This window comes from Cylas formicarius, unplaced genomic scaffold, assembly GCF_029955315.1.
Source record: "Cylas formicarius isolate icCylForm1 unplaced genomic scaffold, icCylForm1.1 PGA_scaffold_9__14_contigs__length_23061073, whole genome shotgun sequence".
Taxonomy (NCBI): domain Eukaryota; kingdom Metazoa; phylum Arthropoda; class Insecta; order Coleoptera; family Brentidae; genus Cylas; species Cylas formicarius.
Genome location: NW_026844365.1, coordinates 17,218,005 through 17,235,462, shown reverse-complemented (window position 1 = coordinate 17,235,462; position 17,458 = coordinate 17,218,005). Strand labels below are relative to the sequence as shown.

The window sequence follows — 17,458 nt, the reverse complement described above, 5'->3', positions numbered from 1 at the left end:
ACTTACAATAGATTTTTACTAAATTTATTCGGTACTAGAATAACACGTGAGAAATAAAAACATTAATTTAATCTTTGTTTACTAAAAATAGCCTTGACAGGATATGGACTGGCAATCAGTCGTGGACTTATTTGTTAATAAATTTTATTATTATAAAAATATGTTTCATGTGGTATAGCAATGAGGACATATTTTTTCCAGTGGGGTCCTCTACTACTAGTTTCTCTTTGAGCTCCATAAAATAAAATGAAAGCAAAACATTAATAACATATTTCGTAAATCACCCTGTATAACCATGTAATTAAACAAAATATCATTATTCTAAGCATTTATTTGGAAAAAATACTTGAATAAATATATCTGTCGTAGCAGAGTTACTGAGGAATCAATATAGCATCAAAATCAAACAAGCGGTTCATGAAGAAACCATATTCGAAATTGCGCAAAGTTTTTAGTGACCCTTATTTGCAGTGAGCAACGAGTAATAATTTGCCTCACTTTATTATTAAATTATTTTTTCATTATTAAATCCAAGAATTGAAATTTCTGGACGGTTTAATTAACAAACAATTCCGTTCGACAAATGCAAAAATTTGGTTATTCGCGGCATTCAGACGCCCGTCAACTGTATGCAGTTTCGAATTTAATTCAAAACAAGCGAAATTTCCGCGAAACTGCTGCGGACATCCAGTTTGCGGTAAACAATTATTATTGGCGCGGGTAACGTTCCGACCAACTGCATTAAATCGCTGCTTGGATAATCCCAGTGTGCGTTGTTCTCGACAATATCGCATCGGGTAAATGACGAGCGCCATTTCTGGTGGTAAACGTTCAGTCGAGAGTTTTTAGGGTGAGTTTGTTGCGATGTTTATTGATTACCAAAACTATTGAAGATAAAGAGTTCGTTCTTCTTTTTCATGTGCCTCTTCTAATCGAAGATTGGCGATAACTAACGAAAATTATTTTCGTCTTTCTGCTGTTCTGACCAGTATTTGAGCGTTCATTCCTTATTGCTATAAGATAATATAATGGCCCTACCACGGTAAAAAGTGACGCGCCGCAGGTGGCTATGATATTTTCGTAGAGAAGGTTTTTTTTTCGCGAACGCACCACTCCCAACTAACTGAGTTGTCACATTGCCGAAGTTTTTCTGAAAAAATGGACTAATTTTCTTTAGGATGCAACATCGGTCTCTGAAATCCGAATATGATTGGCAACGCCGAGTTAGGAATTGCTTTTGCCAGAGAATACTAACAGTCTGCGGCATTATTGTTTTCGTGAAAAACTTGGGTTGTGGTCAAAACTTTAAGGGAAAGAATGGGTAAGTGTAAGTAAAGTGGTTTCTATAGAACTCCCACTCACAAACTTGTATAATGTGTGCTTTCGATACTTGCTCCTTAACAATCGTGGCAAAGATGAGCACCTAATAGGATCTTAGACAACTCCTAAACATTGTTATTTTTCCTGCATAATTTGTGACTGAAAATTTTCCATCTTGAACATAAGAGAAATTGTTGTTGATAGGGGGGGCGTTTTTGGGCTTTATTTCCATTTTTTTTATTGCTTTCATTTTTAAAGGTGGTGATCCTCTCAAATCAAGTAATATAAAAGTATAATAATATAATAGTAAAATATTTTTGTTTAATTTTTTATTGTGTTTATAAGCAACAATGTATTTTATTGTTTTGTTTTCAATTAAGGCCTTATTAAATAATTCGTGTATTTGTTTGTACTAACCAAAACGAGTTAATAAAACACTATATAAAATGCTATTATAATTAAATGTAAGTTGTAGTTGTGACATAAACCACAATCTTGTCTACAAAACCAGTCTGTAGTGTGCATCTGGAAAAAAATATTTCTTAATAGGACATCTTCCTTTTAGGATGTTTCATATCAGCTTACATTTTTTAAAAATACCGAGCATTTCTGGAAAACTAATTTTTGGTTATTAAAATTTGAAATATAGGTAAATTATTGTGTGAATTGATACTAGTATCCAAAGTCCGAGAGACACAATGCAATTTCTACATGTATTTTTAGCATTTAACAATTGCTGTTAAATATTTTTAACGGGGAATTTTTTGCGATAGACCGCATGCAATTTTTGCTAGCAAAATGTTTTTTAAATTTTGGGACAATAAACGACACATTTTAGGGTTTGGCAATGTTAATTCTTTTACATTTAGGGCTAATTGTTTATTGAATTGTTTTATGCTAGTTTTTAATTTTCCTGGTTACATTTTCCAATACCTACAGTTTTTTAACGAAATTGTCCATTGATACTTTCAATAATTATATATTTGGGAGGCCAAACTTTCTTCAATCACTAGACTACGATGAAATAATGAGCGTTCTGTCTATACAAGGACCTTGTTGAACATTTTTTCTACTTAGATGTTTCCAGTGCAATATCTCAAAGTTATATTTACACTTTTAGAATCACATTTCATGGATTCGAATAAGTTTATAAAAGCAAACTGTTTGCGCCTATTTACGGGCACAAATTCGGGAAAAATTAACCGGTATGGGTGTCAATTGCGCTTAAAGAACCAAAGCGCTAAAATACTTACAGAATTATAATAAGGACGCCGATCCGTGTGCTGTAATTCGGTAATTTTTTTAACAACGCTTTCTACACCTTTATTGCTTTTTTGCCGGAAAAGTTAATGGGATTTCGACATATTTTGAGAAAATACTGGTGTAAAAATGCAGCATCCAAACATTGACGATCTACCAGCGGCCATGTTGGTTGTTAGAAGCCGAAAGGTCTTATGGGTCGAACGTCAGAATTTGCAATTAGAGCTGCCATTGGTTAAAAACGAAATTTCAAATCTCGCGCATGCGCACATTGAACAGACCTTCTCAAAAATTTTGATACATAATTGCTTCACGAGTTTTTTTTCTTAATTAGCTTGGTAGCTTTCTTTCTTGGTTCATGCGGATTCATTCGATTCGGCGCATATGCGCTGCAGTGCTGCAGAGCTCCCAAAAACTTAAGAAGTTACAAAAAAAAATTGTAATTAAATAGTCTATATTACAGAAAGAAATCAGTTTGTTGTTGTCAATGTTACCTCGAGTGTCCCCCGGGGATCTCATCTGGGTTCTTTAGTCTTTAATATTTTTGTCTTCTGGTTTCAATTTATGCTTCTTTTGTCGACGATTTAAGAACAAAAAAAGTTTCTCCCACCTTTAAATGTATTAAGCTTCAGAGCGATCTTGACAGATTTACTGATTATTGCATAAACCACAAATATTGATAAATGTCGTTATATTTTATAACCAAGGAAAAATAGTTTTATAGATATCAACTTAATGCTTGATAAATAAACAGCTGAAAAGAGTTAAGCAAGTAAAAGACTTGGGAATTGTTTTGTTCTCACAGTTGAAGTTTGAGGCTCAAATCAAAACTATTGTCAAAAAATGTTTGAGAAATCTGGGTTTCATTTTGAGAACTACCAAAGGGTTCAACAAGCATCTGTCAGTAATAATCGTCTATAACAGCATGATAAGGTCTGTACTAGAGTACTCATCCACAGTTTGGAATCCCATTTATAGTAAACATATCATCAGAATTGAAGCTATACAAAAAAAAATTAACAACTTAAACTTTAAATACAACATAAATCGACACTTTTGCTCGTAGAAAGAAAACTTAAAATTTTACAACTTGAAGTCTTTTGAAACTCGAAGAAACTGTTTTGATGTTGTTTGCAAAGTTGTAAATAACCTTGTCTATTCTTCTTTTTGTATAAATTACGTGAGCTTTAGCGTTAATATGAGTATTGTGTGTTTGTTATTGTGATCAATCGCAATTTCATATTAGTAGTATGATTTGGCATACATATATTATTTAAAAGTTAATGTTACGCACTGGTTCGGAGCAAGAGCATAAAATGTCATTATTTTTGCAATTAATGCGGATCTAGTACAGAATACCTACATGTCTCCATTTTTATTTGTCATTTTCTACTTTGATTAATTAATAATAAATAAAACTACAAAATATATTTGGGGGTAAGTCGAAAGATATAAATAAATAATAAATATATAATATATATAAAATATAAAATATTTTTACTAGAAAAATAATTATTTAAAAGTTAACATAAAGCCAAAACTAACCAAAAGTAAAATAAAAAACATTAATCAAATATTAATCGAAATAAAGAATAATTATTTAAAATTTTTTTTGTGCTTTAAACACTTTAGGAGCTTTCTCGAAAATATTTTTTTCGTGATCAGCCGTTTTTGATATTTTTTGATAGGCGGTTTTTTCTCTATGTTCGACAGCAGTACGGTGCAGACAAATAAAATGGCACTTATCTGTGAGCCTTTTTAATCTTATTATACCTCCTTCATCATCATTAAGAAGTTGTTTTACCAAACAAGCATATTTGTATTACTATGTTTTTTTCCAGGAAAGTTAACCAACCCAAAATCGGCAATTTGTATTTTGGTAGACGTAGGTTCGTGTTCATCCAACTCGTCCAAATCACGTGTACTTAGATCGTCAAATTCAACAATTGTTTCTTCACTTCACACAAGAATTACTATCATTTACCATCATATTAATCATTTGTAGAACTGCTTTCGGATATCTTTAGCTTACAAACCTTTTTAATTTTTTTTGTTTTATTTTTTGGTTTTTTGTCGTGTCCTTACTTAAAATTGTGTCAATGTCGGCTTTGCTGCTAAGCACAAGCGTTTTCTTTTCACGTTTGGTTGACTTCAACAACTCATGAAATGACACAATGGGAATCGTCTCCTGTTCTTGGGATCTTATGGAAATTATTTCTTCTGAGCATGAACTTGACCCTGCAACATTATGTTTTTTTTTTGCCAATGTTGAAAAACTTCTGGACCATATGAACGGAACTATCCCCGCTTCAGTAAAACAATTTAATAATATTTCGGGGTTGGTTTCTGTCCATATCTCCGCTATCATCTTGAAAAACGAACTCTTTGTTACAGCAACCCCTACATTTTTTTTGCCATTCAACAAGTTTGGCACCACAACCACCTACCACAAGATGACGAACGTGTCCATCAAAAATGACTAAGACAGGTTGTTCTGGGCGTATACATTTTAGAAAATTGTTTTGGTGGAGCAGTCGACTGTTCCCAAACCTTTAAAGATAATGCGCGGTGGAGCTTTTTCACCACTTGCGCTGCAGCTCATTAGAACAGTTGCTTGCCAGGTCCAACAATAGTTCTTGTTTTACCGGGGCTCCCCGTTGCCCCACAATCTTTGTTTTTAATAGACCAAAAGCTGCTTTCACACAGGTTCCAAATTTGTGATGGACGTTTTTGCAATCCAAATTCAATTTCATTTTTTTAAGGAAATCAAAATGGTCGTAGATTAAGAATGGGTCTAAAATTATTCGTAGCAGTATTCTTCTGGCTTACCGTCTTTAATCTGCACATTTATGTAGTTTTTGTGGTTTTATTTGACATAGTCAGTAACAATTTGAATTGCTTCTTTCCGGGACAAGCCAAATCGCCATTATTCATGCTACGGTGACCATTTGTTACTTCTTTTTGAAGACTCTCTGAGGTATATCCTTTGCCTCTATTACTTTTGCGAATATCACTGAAAATGTATAAAATATGTGTAGGAGTAAAAACATACCAAAAAGGTAAATATTTTGTTGAACGTTAACTACTGTACCTACTATTGTATTCTATTCTAGTAAATCCAATAAAAATCTTTGTGGATTCAATAAATATAAATGGATTTATTCTTATTGATGACCTTGCTCTAATGGTCAATTATATTAACTTTGGATTATTTTAGGGACGGAAATGCACCTTACCTTATTTCTGACAATTTATATTCACCGTGAACTATGGAGGTAATATTTAATTTAATTATTCTGACGAGATTTTTTAAATATTCATACGAAGAAAAATTTGAATGAAAAGGAAATAGTAGGCCTTACCAGATATTAGCATTCACAAAGCTTATGTAAATAAAGAAAAAGTTATACACTGAAGTTTAGTAAAGAAATGAATGTATATGTATGTAAAAATTAGCCTATATTGTTTTCCCTGGTTATTTTTTGGTAGCAATAAAGCTTGGACGAAAATAAAATAAATAATAAATAAATAAAACCGTCTTTTTTTAAGCTCGGCGAAGCTCAGCTGCGCTGTAAACTTAACCGAGTACGTAACAAGACAATGCAAACTTAATTTAGTATACCAATGTTACATTACAAAGGTATGAATCAAGCATAAATGAAAAAAAGAAAAACGATAAAAAAATACAATATAGCGAAGATAGTTTTCCGTAAAAGATATTTTTTAAATGGAATTTAAAAGCGCAATGAGAAGAAAGAGGTCCTAATAATGAGCCTTGGGTGTCCCCCCTGTGAACTTCTAAGGCTTCCGATCTAATGTCAATCGAAACTAGCTGATATCTATGACCCGGATAATTATGAATCAGTTGAATCGTCTTAAATTTAAACCCATAATATTATAAATTAGTACAGACCATAGCATGATGAGGGTATCGAAAACTTTACTATAATCTAATAAGATCAAAGCCGATATTTCCGCTTTATCTGTTGCTGAGAGAATATCATCCAAAACTTTCAGCAAAGCCGTAGCCGTACTGCATTCTTTGCGAAATTCTGATCGTAATGTAGGTAAAAGGTTATTAGTGAAATAATCACCGATCCGCCTGTAAATCAGGTTTTCAAATACTTTACAAAGCACTCTCAACTAATAGGTCGCAGATCTGCGACGGTGTTGCTCACTTTTGGTGAGTTTATAACCGCTGCTATCTTCCACTGCGCAGGAAATATACAGCTTTCAATACAATACAAGCTGAGTTAAAATAGGCAGTGTTGTCGGGCACCAAAGGTTTCCAGTTTTCCAGTGTAATTCCATCCGTACCGTGTGCATTCGCTCTCAATCCCACCATAGCCCAGACAACCCCGTCCTCGTTCACCGGCTACAGTTCAAATTCTGCTAATGCACATTTTGAACTGACATTTTCCTATGGTATCAAAGTCAACGGTATTAGAAATCTGACGTACTGAATCAACGAAATATTGATTAAAGAGCTCACAATTAATCAGATATTTAGGAATATCGACATCATTCTTTGATCTGTTGTAGATGTTCATGTTCATGTAGATGTGTTTTCAAATCTCTTTTGAATATAGGGGTCGTAGATATAGCGCATTTAGTAGTGTTGGGACTGGTCAATTGACCACTTCTTAATTGACCGTCAATTGACGACTTCTTAATTGACTAGTCATCAAGGAATAACCGAATAAGATACTTAGCTATTCGAGAATTCCCAATAATAATATCGTCTCCATTAGGAGATTAGATTAGGAGACCAGAAAATTATGACATGATAACTGCAGAAGCCAAACGAAGTTTTTCGACATTAAATCGAATTAAAACTTTTCCCGGAAATGCAATAGCCGAAGATCGTTTAACAACTCTTCCCTTACTATCGATTGAAAAAAGTTTCTCTCTGAAATAGAAAATTTTTATTATAAAGTGATTACCACATTTGCAACTCTAAAAGAACGTACTATGAAAAATAGTTATAAGGAAATGCGAGCCTCAGTGCATAAACTGGAACTTTATAATTTGTTTTCATTGTTCATGCCATTTAACAAAAAATTACTTCTTATAAAACATCTGGATTCCTCCTGCGTCGGTTTTTGCTAAGTCGAACTTGCAGACGTTTCAGACAGTTTCAGTCAAGCTCTGAAGAAGCCAACAGGATGATTGGCGAAACGTTAGCTAGTTCGAGTCAACCAAAACCGACGCAGGAGGAATCCAGAAGTTTAATAAAAAGTATGACTGTAGCCCGTGGAAGTTTCATAAAAAAATTGTACATATTTTAAAGAACACTAAAGTAGTACTAAGTGCCTCTCCAGATGACTTTAACCTCTATTTCAGCAATCCAAAGCTTGAATTTATAATCATGTTATTTATTCGCCAATTAGGCGTTTTTAAAAATTCGATATGAGAAAAAAAGAGTATAGAAGAAACTTTTAAATAATTGATATTAATGTTAATTAATTAATTTTCTAATTTAACTTTTTTTTTATAATTTTTTTATTAATTCAACATTTAATTTGGGGAAAACTTATATTTATTGTTAATATTAACCTATGGAATATCATATATTAGAACTGTTGAAAAACACCACCATTGTTATTGCTGCAAGTATGTTATTCCTTTTTAACGATAGAACCATTCAAAAAGAAATATTGAAAATACTGAAGTAATCAAATTAAAGGTTTTTGTTGTTATGTAAACAACTGGATGAACATGACTAAGCACGCCAAATTGGAGATAAAAGAGAACATTGAAATTGATATTGAATGAATAAGGCTATCAAACAAAAAAAATATAAATGTACGTCCAACAAACTAGTCCAGTGTACACAAACGTATAAATCGTTGCATACTCCCGTATCGTTTTGTTATTCGTTTATACGCTAAAGTAATAGATATTGGGTGTAGAGAGTAAAAGCGTTTGCGTACAATTTATCAAAATATAATTAGCATTAGCATTAGCAAAAACAAGTGATCGGTCTCCGGTTTGCTTATATTGTTGATCTTCCGCTTACCTTTTTTCTTGTAAAGCACAAAGCACGTAGTAGGCTCATTTGCACTAATCCCACTTCCATCGAGATCTCAAAAATTGACTAAAATGGGTGCCACTGAATTTTTTCTACTCCCTTCTGTAAAATACCAAATTATGCACCGGAAAATGTCATTTTACCACGTCAGTTTCGTTTCCCACGAATTCGAGCCATTTCGAACATTTTCCGGATATTATCTCGCGGGTATGGTAAACTTTACAGTTTACCACACTAGTTGCATAATATACTATTGTCTTTTCACTACTCTAAAATACCTAATTATGCAGTGTCACTGTAAGGTATTGGCGTATTATGTATACTTGTGCACTTTTTTTAGTTTTCTTCGAAAAAGTATGGTATTCAACATAAACTTCACATAAATCTCGCTACTAAAATGGCGTTTCTCAAACTTGCATAATAGACTATATCAAAACTTGCGCTTTCACAATACTACAGTGACAGTTATTGCCGTTTTAGGTTATTTAATCTCACACATTATAAAATAAAAAATATTTAATTCAAAATTGTCAGCACCAAATTCAGCTACTGATTGTTCTGACAAACATAAGATAAAAAAATAAGGCGTCTCAATTTAGCGGAAGAAGATTATAGTAAATAAATCTGGGAACTGAGGGGAACGGCAAATTCCAGCGAATCACGAGTTAAATCCGGTGAAACCACAAATGCGTTTCCATTTGAAGTGTTTGCGTTTTCGTTTACCCACCTAACGTCAAGTCAATCGTTTTCCACGAAAGTTCAAAATGGTAAAATAACTTCCGCTTCGCAGCCGCGGTGTTAAAAAAAATGCCTATCCGACCATCTTAAAAACTTAAATTAAACAAAATTTGTTGTTGATCAAAAATATTAAAAAATATACTAAACGTCAAATTTTGACGTTTAGTTTTTTTTTTTAAATTGAATACGCGGTATATTCTTTTTCATGATCTATGTATGTATTCCTTTTTATGATTTAATGTTAACAAATGACCATATTTGTTAAATGTTAAACAAAGTAAATTAATTAGCCCAGAAAAAAAATCCTTATCATGTCTACGTAGAGGCTGTATGGTTTTTGTATAAATTTGGACACATGCATATTTCTACACCTGTCCAAAATAGACCCGCGAACATTTTTCGCCAAAAATTTATGTCGTCCATAAAAAACGTGAAAAATTTTCAACCCATTATGGAGGACGCTGGAATTTATCATAATATACAATTTATTACAGATTAATAAATGGTCCTCATCTAAGAACTCTCTTCCCTTGATATTACTATTTAAGGGAGGAATGGTATATTCGATCAAAACTCATGGTATCAAAATCATTTTTCTATTTCTAGGGTCACTTCTATAATGGTTTGGTCGACATATCGTTTCATTTGAGCAAACGTGAATAGGAAGTTCCAATATTTTTCAGGCTTTATAAAAATCAAGTTTACAAGAAGATTACTGGTACACACTGACGAAGCTTTTATTTTACCCCAAACTTACAAGTCCAGGTAATCTGGCAGCTCATGGAAACAAGCTTCTTCTTCGTGTTCAACGGTTTGGATAAGTCTGGTCTAAACAATGCCTAACTGCGTCAGAAAAATGTGCTGGACATCTATCGTGTTGCAGTTAAAGGAAAGTTTTCTAATATAATAGGCAACTTCACCATCAAGGAAAAATGGTCCTATAATTCAATCACCCAAAATATCATAACAGATGTCCAGCGATATGCATATTATGCAAATTGACTTGAATTGAATTGGGATCCTCATCTACCATAGAATTTAGCCAATTACAGTAGTCTAAATTCCTATTAAATTAGTTTCTTAAAGATCCTGATGTAACTCGATATGATAAGTGCTCTTTTAAAATTCGACCTACCGATGGTTTGCTAATATCCAAGTCCAAACTTATTCTTCTTAAGCCTAACTGAAGACTAATGCGGACCTAGACAAGAACATTAATGACAGTTTCTTCGTTCCAAATGCATCGATTTCTTCTAGGCACTGGATAAGGATGAACTCGTCCTGTTTCGTGCAAACATTGTGATCCGTCCATGGAATTCATAGCCTTTTTCTCCAGTAGAACATTTCGGTGGCCTCAATATTTCTTTTTTCTGATTGTCGCAATGTCTATGATTCACACCCGAATGTCAGTATTGGAAATATTATACAGCTGACTAATCCTATTTTTAAAGTTGTTGAGATTTGGTGGTATTTTCATATTCTGGTCATCTTTCCCACAGCCACCTTTGTCAGATCATGTCTGCGTTTGAACTCCTCTTGTGTTTGTGATTAATGATCCCAAATGCAAATATGAACTCACAATATCGAATAATGGTTATTTGAGAGTGCTTGTTGTGTTCTCGATCCAGTATCATGATTTTGGTTTTAGATGTGTTTAATTCAAGTCCAAACAGTCGACTTTCGTTTTGAACCTGTCGAACGAGGTCAATCAATTCCTCTTTGCTTCTCGCAAGGAGGGCCGTGACATCCGCAAAGCGCAGAATGTTTCTTTTCCAGCCATTTATTGAGATTCCCTTCTCATATCCCTCTGCTCATAACATGTTCTCCGTATATATTAAAGAGTTGTGGATGCACTAGGCATCCCCCCTCCACCCCGACTCCTTGTTCTGGGTGGAATTCATGATACAGTATGTCCAACGCTTTAACCAATCGTCTGGTATGGTTGCATAGCTCAGTTATAAGGGAGATGGGGTATTGCGGTATTGTTAGCTGAGTATACGGATTTTATTTCAGTTGCTTTGATTTATGTGAGGCGATAGGGTATGTTAGCATGGCATATTGGGCATGTAGCTTGCAATACCTCGCAATTGAGTTTTGGTGTCAATATAAAACGTAGTTAAATAAAACTGCTACTGATTTAAACAGTATGTGTAAAACAAAATATCACAAAATATCGCTCAGTTATAAGGGAGATAACGTACTGTGGTACGCCTGCTTCGTTAAATATTCGACATAAATGGTGCCATTTGACTTTTTGACTTTTTCAAAAGCCTACTACTTGAAACGTCAGTAAGTAATAAACTTAATTAGTCCTTAACAATATTGATGAGTGACTAAACCTAATTTTTTATATAACAAACTGAGAATACCCAGAATAATGTATATAGTGTTGTAAAAAACGAAAATAAACTAAGATAAACATCGAACTATTATTTCAATAACGACCCATTAGTAGAGAGTAGAGATAAAGATATTGGGATGCGGTTTTCACGGTGTTGTTGGGCTGTTGCTTGACTGTCTAATGACGTTTAAAAAAATGATATCGTTGCATTTAATTTTTTTTCTGAAAATTAGTTGTGGTAGGATACTCAATCGAACCGTCTCACTTATAGCACGTTTGATAGCCTAGGATAGCCCTTTTAAAACACTCCAATTTTATTAACATCCGTTAAGTCATTTTGACAATTATTTCCGAAAATATTGGAGCACCCCCCCCCCTCCCACTTTCCTTTTAGAGATAGAGTAAAGAACACCTAAAAAAATATTTGAATTTGTCTCAGCTTAAAAACAGTGCTCTCTCTAAGCATCACTAATATAAGAAAACTTTGCAGAAAGATAGACCCTCTGGTGGCCATTAAAGAACCTCAAAAATAATTTCCAGCATTGGCCGGTTCACCTAGTGCTTTTTTTTTCAAATTTCTGTTTCCCTAACACCTCGATTCACTTACTGAGACCCCCGGTATGGAACCACCAAAGTAATCTTCAAAAATTTCGCAAGTCATTTCCACAAAAACGGGAGATTCTTGGAGAGTGCCAAGTGCCAATAAACCCTCCCCCAACAAACAATTTTATCGCTCTCAAAATTCTGTTCGGGTTTCGAATTTCCTTTTTAAAATAGAACAGGTTATAACTTAAAACATTTTCAGTAAGAGTAGGAGGTCTAATATACGCCAAATCACTCACCTACGTACTTGGTACCCCGCCCTAATGTAACAAAAGAAGGCGATGGATATGGGCAGGAATACTAAAACCACGCCTACTGTGGCTTGATATGGAATCAGTCCTAAGTATTTTCTCGTACAGTAATCAAAGGAGAAGTCCGAAACGAACTGCATACCGGATACGCAGCCACAAATAGTCCATATACTCAATAGAATGGCGGTGATTTTTCTGCAAGGAAACAGAATATAATTAACGATTGTATATAGAGTAGGTTATTGTCACATTTTTGTAAACACATTTTAAAAGTCTTATCCGATATTCACTTCGTTTTAATTTGTCCTTACATAACTTAAATGATCCCTAAGTATCTGAAAGATTACAATTATGTTATTTCGATATGATAATTTTGAATATAATTGAAGAACCTATGCTAAAGTAATATTATATTGTATAACAAAAATATAATCAAAATTTCGAGTTCTTTAACAACGTTTTTAAAAAATGCAGAAACGTTTTCTTTGACATAAAGCTCAGAGACCACACAAATATTTTCTCTTCCTTAATGGGAATGCAGTAAAAAATAAAATGTGATATTTATTAAGTTATGAAATTATACATAATGGGATGGACTATTGCCATAATTCGCTGCTCCGGCAGAACAGTGACGTAGTGCAAAATATTTGGAAAGTAAGTTAAGTTCATTGTTAATCTTTAAATCGATATTTAATTTACTAAAACAACATTTTCAAAGTCACAATTAGGCAAGGTAAAAGGTAGACGAGCACCAGGCAAAAGCAACTATCATCAGTATCGTCATTAGTTGGGTACTGTTCGTAGATGGTGTTCACAGCCTTACCCAATCGGCTCCCCTAATAACCAAACCACGTTTATATGCTATTTACATGTACATGATGTGCTATAATTTTATCTGCCTTAGTTCTCACGCTGATATAAATTGGCGGATTTCCTGCATTATTTTACCATTTATTATTTTATGGTAAAGTCACGACTCTTACCTTAACGGATTTGTATCTATGTATTGCTATCAAAATCTCGAAAATTTGAATCAAAGGTTTGTTTTCGACGCGTCAGGACTGAGTGAGTGAAAAAGTGAACTTATTACTAGAAAAGTGTCCAGTCGGTCATTTGTGGCCAAAGAGAAACAAACGACTAGTGTTAGTAATATTATCAGATTAAATCTACCTTTGATCCCCTCTTGTATTGTACCACCACGTCGACTATTGGTGATTATTGTGTTATCTATCCACTATCATGATTTTTGTCTTGGATGTGTTTAATTCCAGTTAAAAGAGTTGACTTTCGTTCTCAGGTACTGTGACAGTCGCAAAGCACACATTTATTTATTTCTCGGCCATTTATTGAGATGCCCTTATCCCATCCCTGAAGCGCCCTCCTCATAACATGTTCTTATATTAAAGAGTTGTTCAGATCCCCGTCAGACTCCTTATTTTGGGTGGAATTCATTAGACAGGATGTCAAGCGCTTTAACCAATAGTGTGGTATGGTTGTCTAGCTCAGTTATAAGGGAGATGGGGTATTGTGGTATTGTTAGCTGACAGGATTTTATTTCAGTTGCTTTGATTTATGTGAGGCCATGGGGCATGTCGGACCAGAGCTTGTAATACCTCGTAATTGAGTTTTGGTGTCAATATCGAAGTGAACGGAGACAGTATATAAAACGTAGTTAAATAAAACTTCAACTACTGCTGATTTAAACGGTATATGTAAAACAAAATATCACAGTTTTTTTTTCAAAATACCCTTGATATTTTGATATAAGTTCATTTGTAATCATTTCATCACACTTTGAAAAGAACAGAAACTTTAAGATGAAATTCTATGTTTTACGGGAACAAAATAATGTTTTCTATCAATTGCTTCCATTTTGAAAGATGTTTTTGTCTTTATGATTTTTAGAATTAAATATTACGTCTACATATATCCTTGCACGAAATTATCTACTTTATTTTGTTACAACAATTTCATTCAGATATTTTTTCCAGCAATATAGCAAATTTACATTTTTATCGAAAATGTGCATACAACAAATAATTGCTATAAATTCCCAGATACATTAATTTTGCCTAAAAAGTAATAATTCCAATTCTAAAGCATATGTTTCCGAAAAAGGGGTCTGGGTAAAGGGTTTTCAATTATTTTATATTTTATTATTTGAAACGTTTGTCTTTGAAATTATTTGAAAATAAAATCCCAGAATAAAAGCAGCAGAAGTGGTAAAAAGAAATTTAGTTAATAAGATAGAGATCCTCAAATATCAAAAGATCAAATCAATTTGATTGTTGGAAATATCGGTGATAAGAGTCCAAAGACTTACAATCTTTGCTTAACGATCAGGACCCAAAGTATAATGATTTTTTTTATTATTATTTATATATTTATTTCATTATTTTTATTGTTTATTAACTTTTGTTAACAAAAAGAATAGTTTGTAGACTTTTGAATAAATACAATGGTCTGCAAAAAAAAATTTTTTTCTCTCCTTCTTGTTTTCATGCATGAATTCATCTTATTTTATGCTCTAACCACGGAATCTGATATACAAATAAGTACAACACGTAGATTTTTAATTTAATATTTATTTCATCAAAAAACAATATAATTAAAGTATTAATTATTATAAGGAAATAAAAAAAATGTGGCGGCTTGAGTTTTATAGTAAAAAATCCTAAATTATATTAACAAAACTGATAAATATCGTCAGTTATTTCATTATGGAGTGATAGAATTCAAATTATTAAGTAGTTGTCTTCCTCTTCATAGATTACATTGGAGTTTATCGGGGACGGGGAATTGACCAACAGAAATCAGCAAGCATTGCTGCTGACCATTTTCCATTGTAGCGTTTTTCAATTTGCATTATATCCTGATGAAACCTTTCACCATGCTCATCTGATACAGCTGCAAGATTTTCATCAAAGAAATCTCAATGCGAGTCTAAAAAATGGATCTTGAGTGACATATTGCATCCTAAAGCTTTATAAGCAGAAAGTAGCTCCCGAATGATTTGTTGATAGTTGTCACTTTTTGCGTTCCCAAGGAAATTATGACACACCTCCACAAACGCTACCCAAGCTCTTTTTTCTGCTTTGCTCAACTTCGAATCATAAACCTCATCCTTCATGAGCTCACGTATCTGCGGACCTACAAAAATTCCTTCCTTCAATTTCGCGTCACTGATTCGAGGAAATTTTGTTTTTAAGTATTGAAAACCTGCACCATCTTTATTCATAGCTTTCACAAAGTTTTTTATGAGTCCCAACTTTATGTGAAGGGGTGCCAGAAAAATTTTCTCTCATGGCACTCACGGTTTATGAGAAACATTTTTAAGTACAAGAGTCAAACTTTTTCTTGATGGCCAGGTTTTTACTTTGTAATGTTTGTCTCTTACGCGGCTATCCCACTCAAAAAGTAGCAAAGCAAGATTTTGTGTATCCTCCTTGTAGTCCAGTCAGTATAGCGACAACTTTTAAATCAGCATAAGTATTCCATAGGTATTGAGAATATTTAATTTTCTCAAGTAATACCTCAAGGTTTGCATAATTTCCTTTCATGCGTGTAGCACGTGCAATGGGGACAGATGGGTATTTATTACCATTATGAAGTAGAACGGCTTTCAAGCTTATTTTTGAAGCATCAATAAAAAGTCTCCATTTGCATTACATTTACATAACACGATCATTTAAGTCGCCTTGTTCAAGTAAATGAGGTTCTGTAGATGGACATGAAGATCCAGATAAAGTGTATGAAGATGAAGATGTACTATCAGAAAGAAAACTCGATTGAGATTGTAGACCTGAAATATTTTTATTTTCAGCCTTCTCATTAACTGGTGGAACTGGAGGTGGAGTGTCTTTATCCTCGTGTAAATGTCATGCAGAAATAACAATCATTCTCATGATTTTGAGGCTCACTCCAAATCATTGGCATTGAAAACGGCATGGATTTGTGACTTTCTTCAAGCCAAACTCTCAACGTTCTTGAGCAGCTATCGCAGCATACTTTTGGCAACCAATTTTTATCTCGCTCATCGATAGAAAATCCAAAATATAGCTTATAAGCTGTTTTAACCAGATCGGTCATGACATGTCGCTGTGGTTTTAGTATGTATTCCCCACAAATGTAGCAAAAACGATCTGAGGAATTTTTACAAGTCCGTGGCATTTTGTAACCTAAAATCACATAAAATTACTTTTAAAACAACTTTCAAACTTATATTTTATATTTATTGGCTCTACTTAAAAAAAAATACTCAAACTACACATCAAATACTTAAATCTAATGTAGAGAACATGAACTTTATGCAAAACTTACCAAAATATTTGATATAAAAGGTAAACAATTAAACGACAAGTTTTCACTGAATTGTTGTAGTGTCACAATGAATACTGCGCATGCGCATATTTACTACCATAAAAATCACCGTCGGCACTTCCCTCCTTTCTCTTACAACTCTCTGAAACTCATTTTGTATGTATATTTACTTTGTGTAACGTTGACGAATGAAAAAATTGAAAAAAAAAAACAAAATTTTGAAATATAAAAAAAAATCATATCGAAAAATCTAGACGTGATAGAAAAAATCGGTCAACGGGGATAGATTCAAAACGTTTGAATCATTATATTTAGCATACAATTTTTTAAAGGAGGATTTCATTGCCAACCAGTGATATTAATAATATATCCTATGCTTGAATTGAAACAGTAATGACTGAAACTTGGTAAAAAAAAAATTGTGACAATTTATACCAATAAATCGGTGTACCGTTATGATTTTATTGTTATACTGAGTAATGAATAAAATATGAGGTTACAATTTAAAAAGTGCATAAAACCGTTCATAAGATACTTGAAATACATGAAAAAATATTCATAACAACAATAAAAAAATATATCAATATACGTGTT

At 33.3% G+C, this 17,458-nt stretch overlaps 1 protein-coding gene and 1 long non-coding RNA gene across 5 annotated transcripts in view; one reads left to right on the top strand and one right to left on the bottom strand.

Moving 5' to 3' along the window:
* LOC132707384 (melatonin receptor type 1B-B-like) overlaps positions 1 to 17,458 on the bottom strand; it is a 121,384-nt gene that overhangs the window by 15,753 nt on the left and 88,173 nt on the right. For both annotated transcript variants that reach the window (XM_060679224.1, XM_060679225.1), the window contains one exon: positions 12,533 to 12,739. In XM_060679224.1, coding sequence (XP_060535207.1) covers positions 12,533 to 12,739 — 207 coding nt within the window. The remainder of the gene's footprint in view (positions 1 to 12,532; positions 12,740 to 17,458) is intronic.
* Positions 776 to 17,458, top strand: part of LOC132707385 (uncharacterized) — a 46,462-nt gene continuing 29,779 nt past the window's right edge. For 2 of the 3 annotated variants that reach the window (XR_009619732.1, XR_009619730.1), the window contains exons 1-2: positions 781 to 850; positions 1,178 to 1,321. This is a non-coding gene — a long non-coding RNA (uncharacterized LOC132707385). Of the gene's footprint in view, positions 851 to 1,177; positions 1,322 to 17,458 lie in introns of all 3 variants that reach the window. The other variant, XR_009619731.1, reaches the window with a different exon arrangement.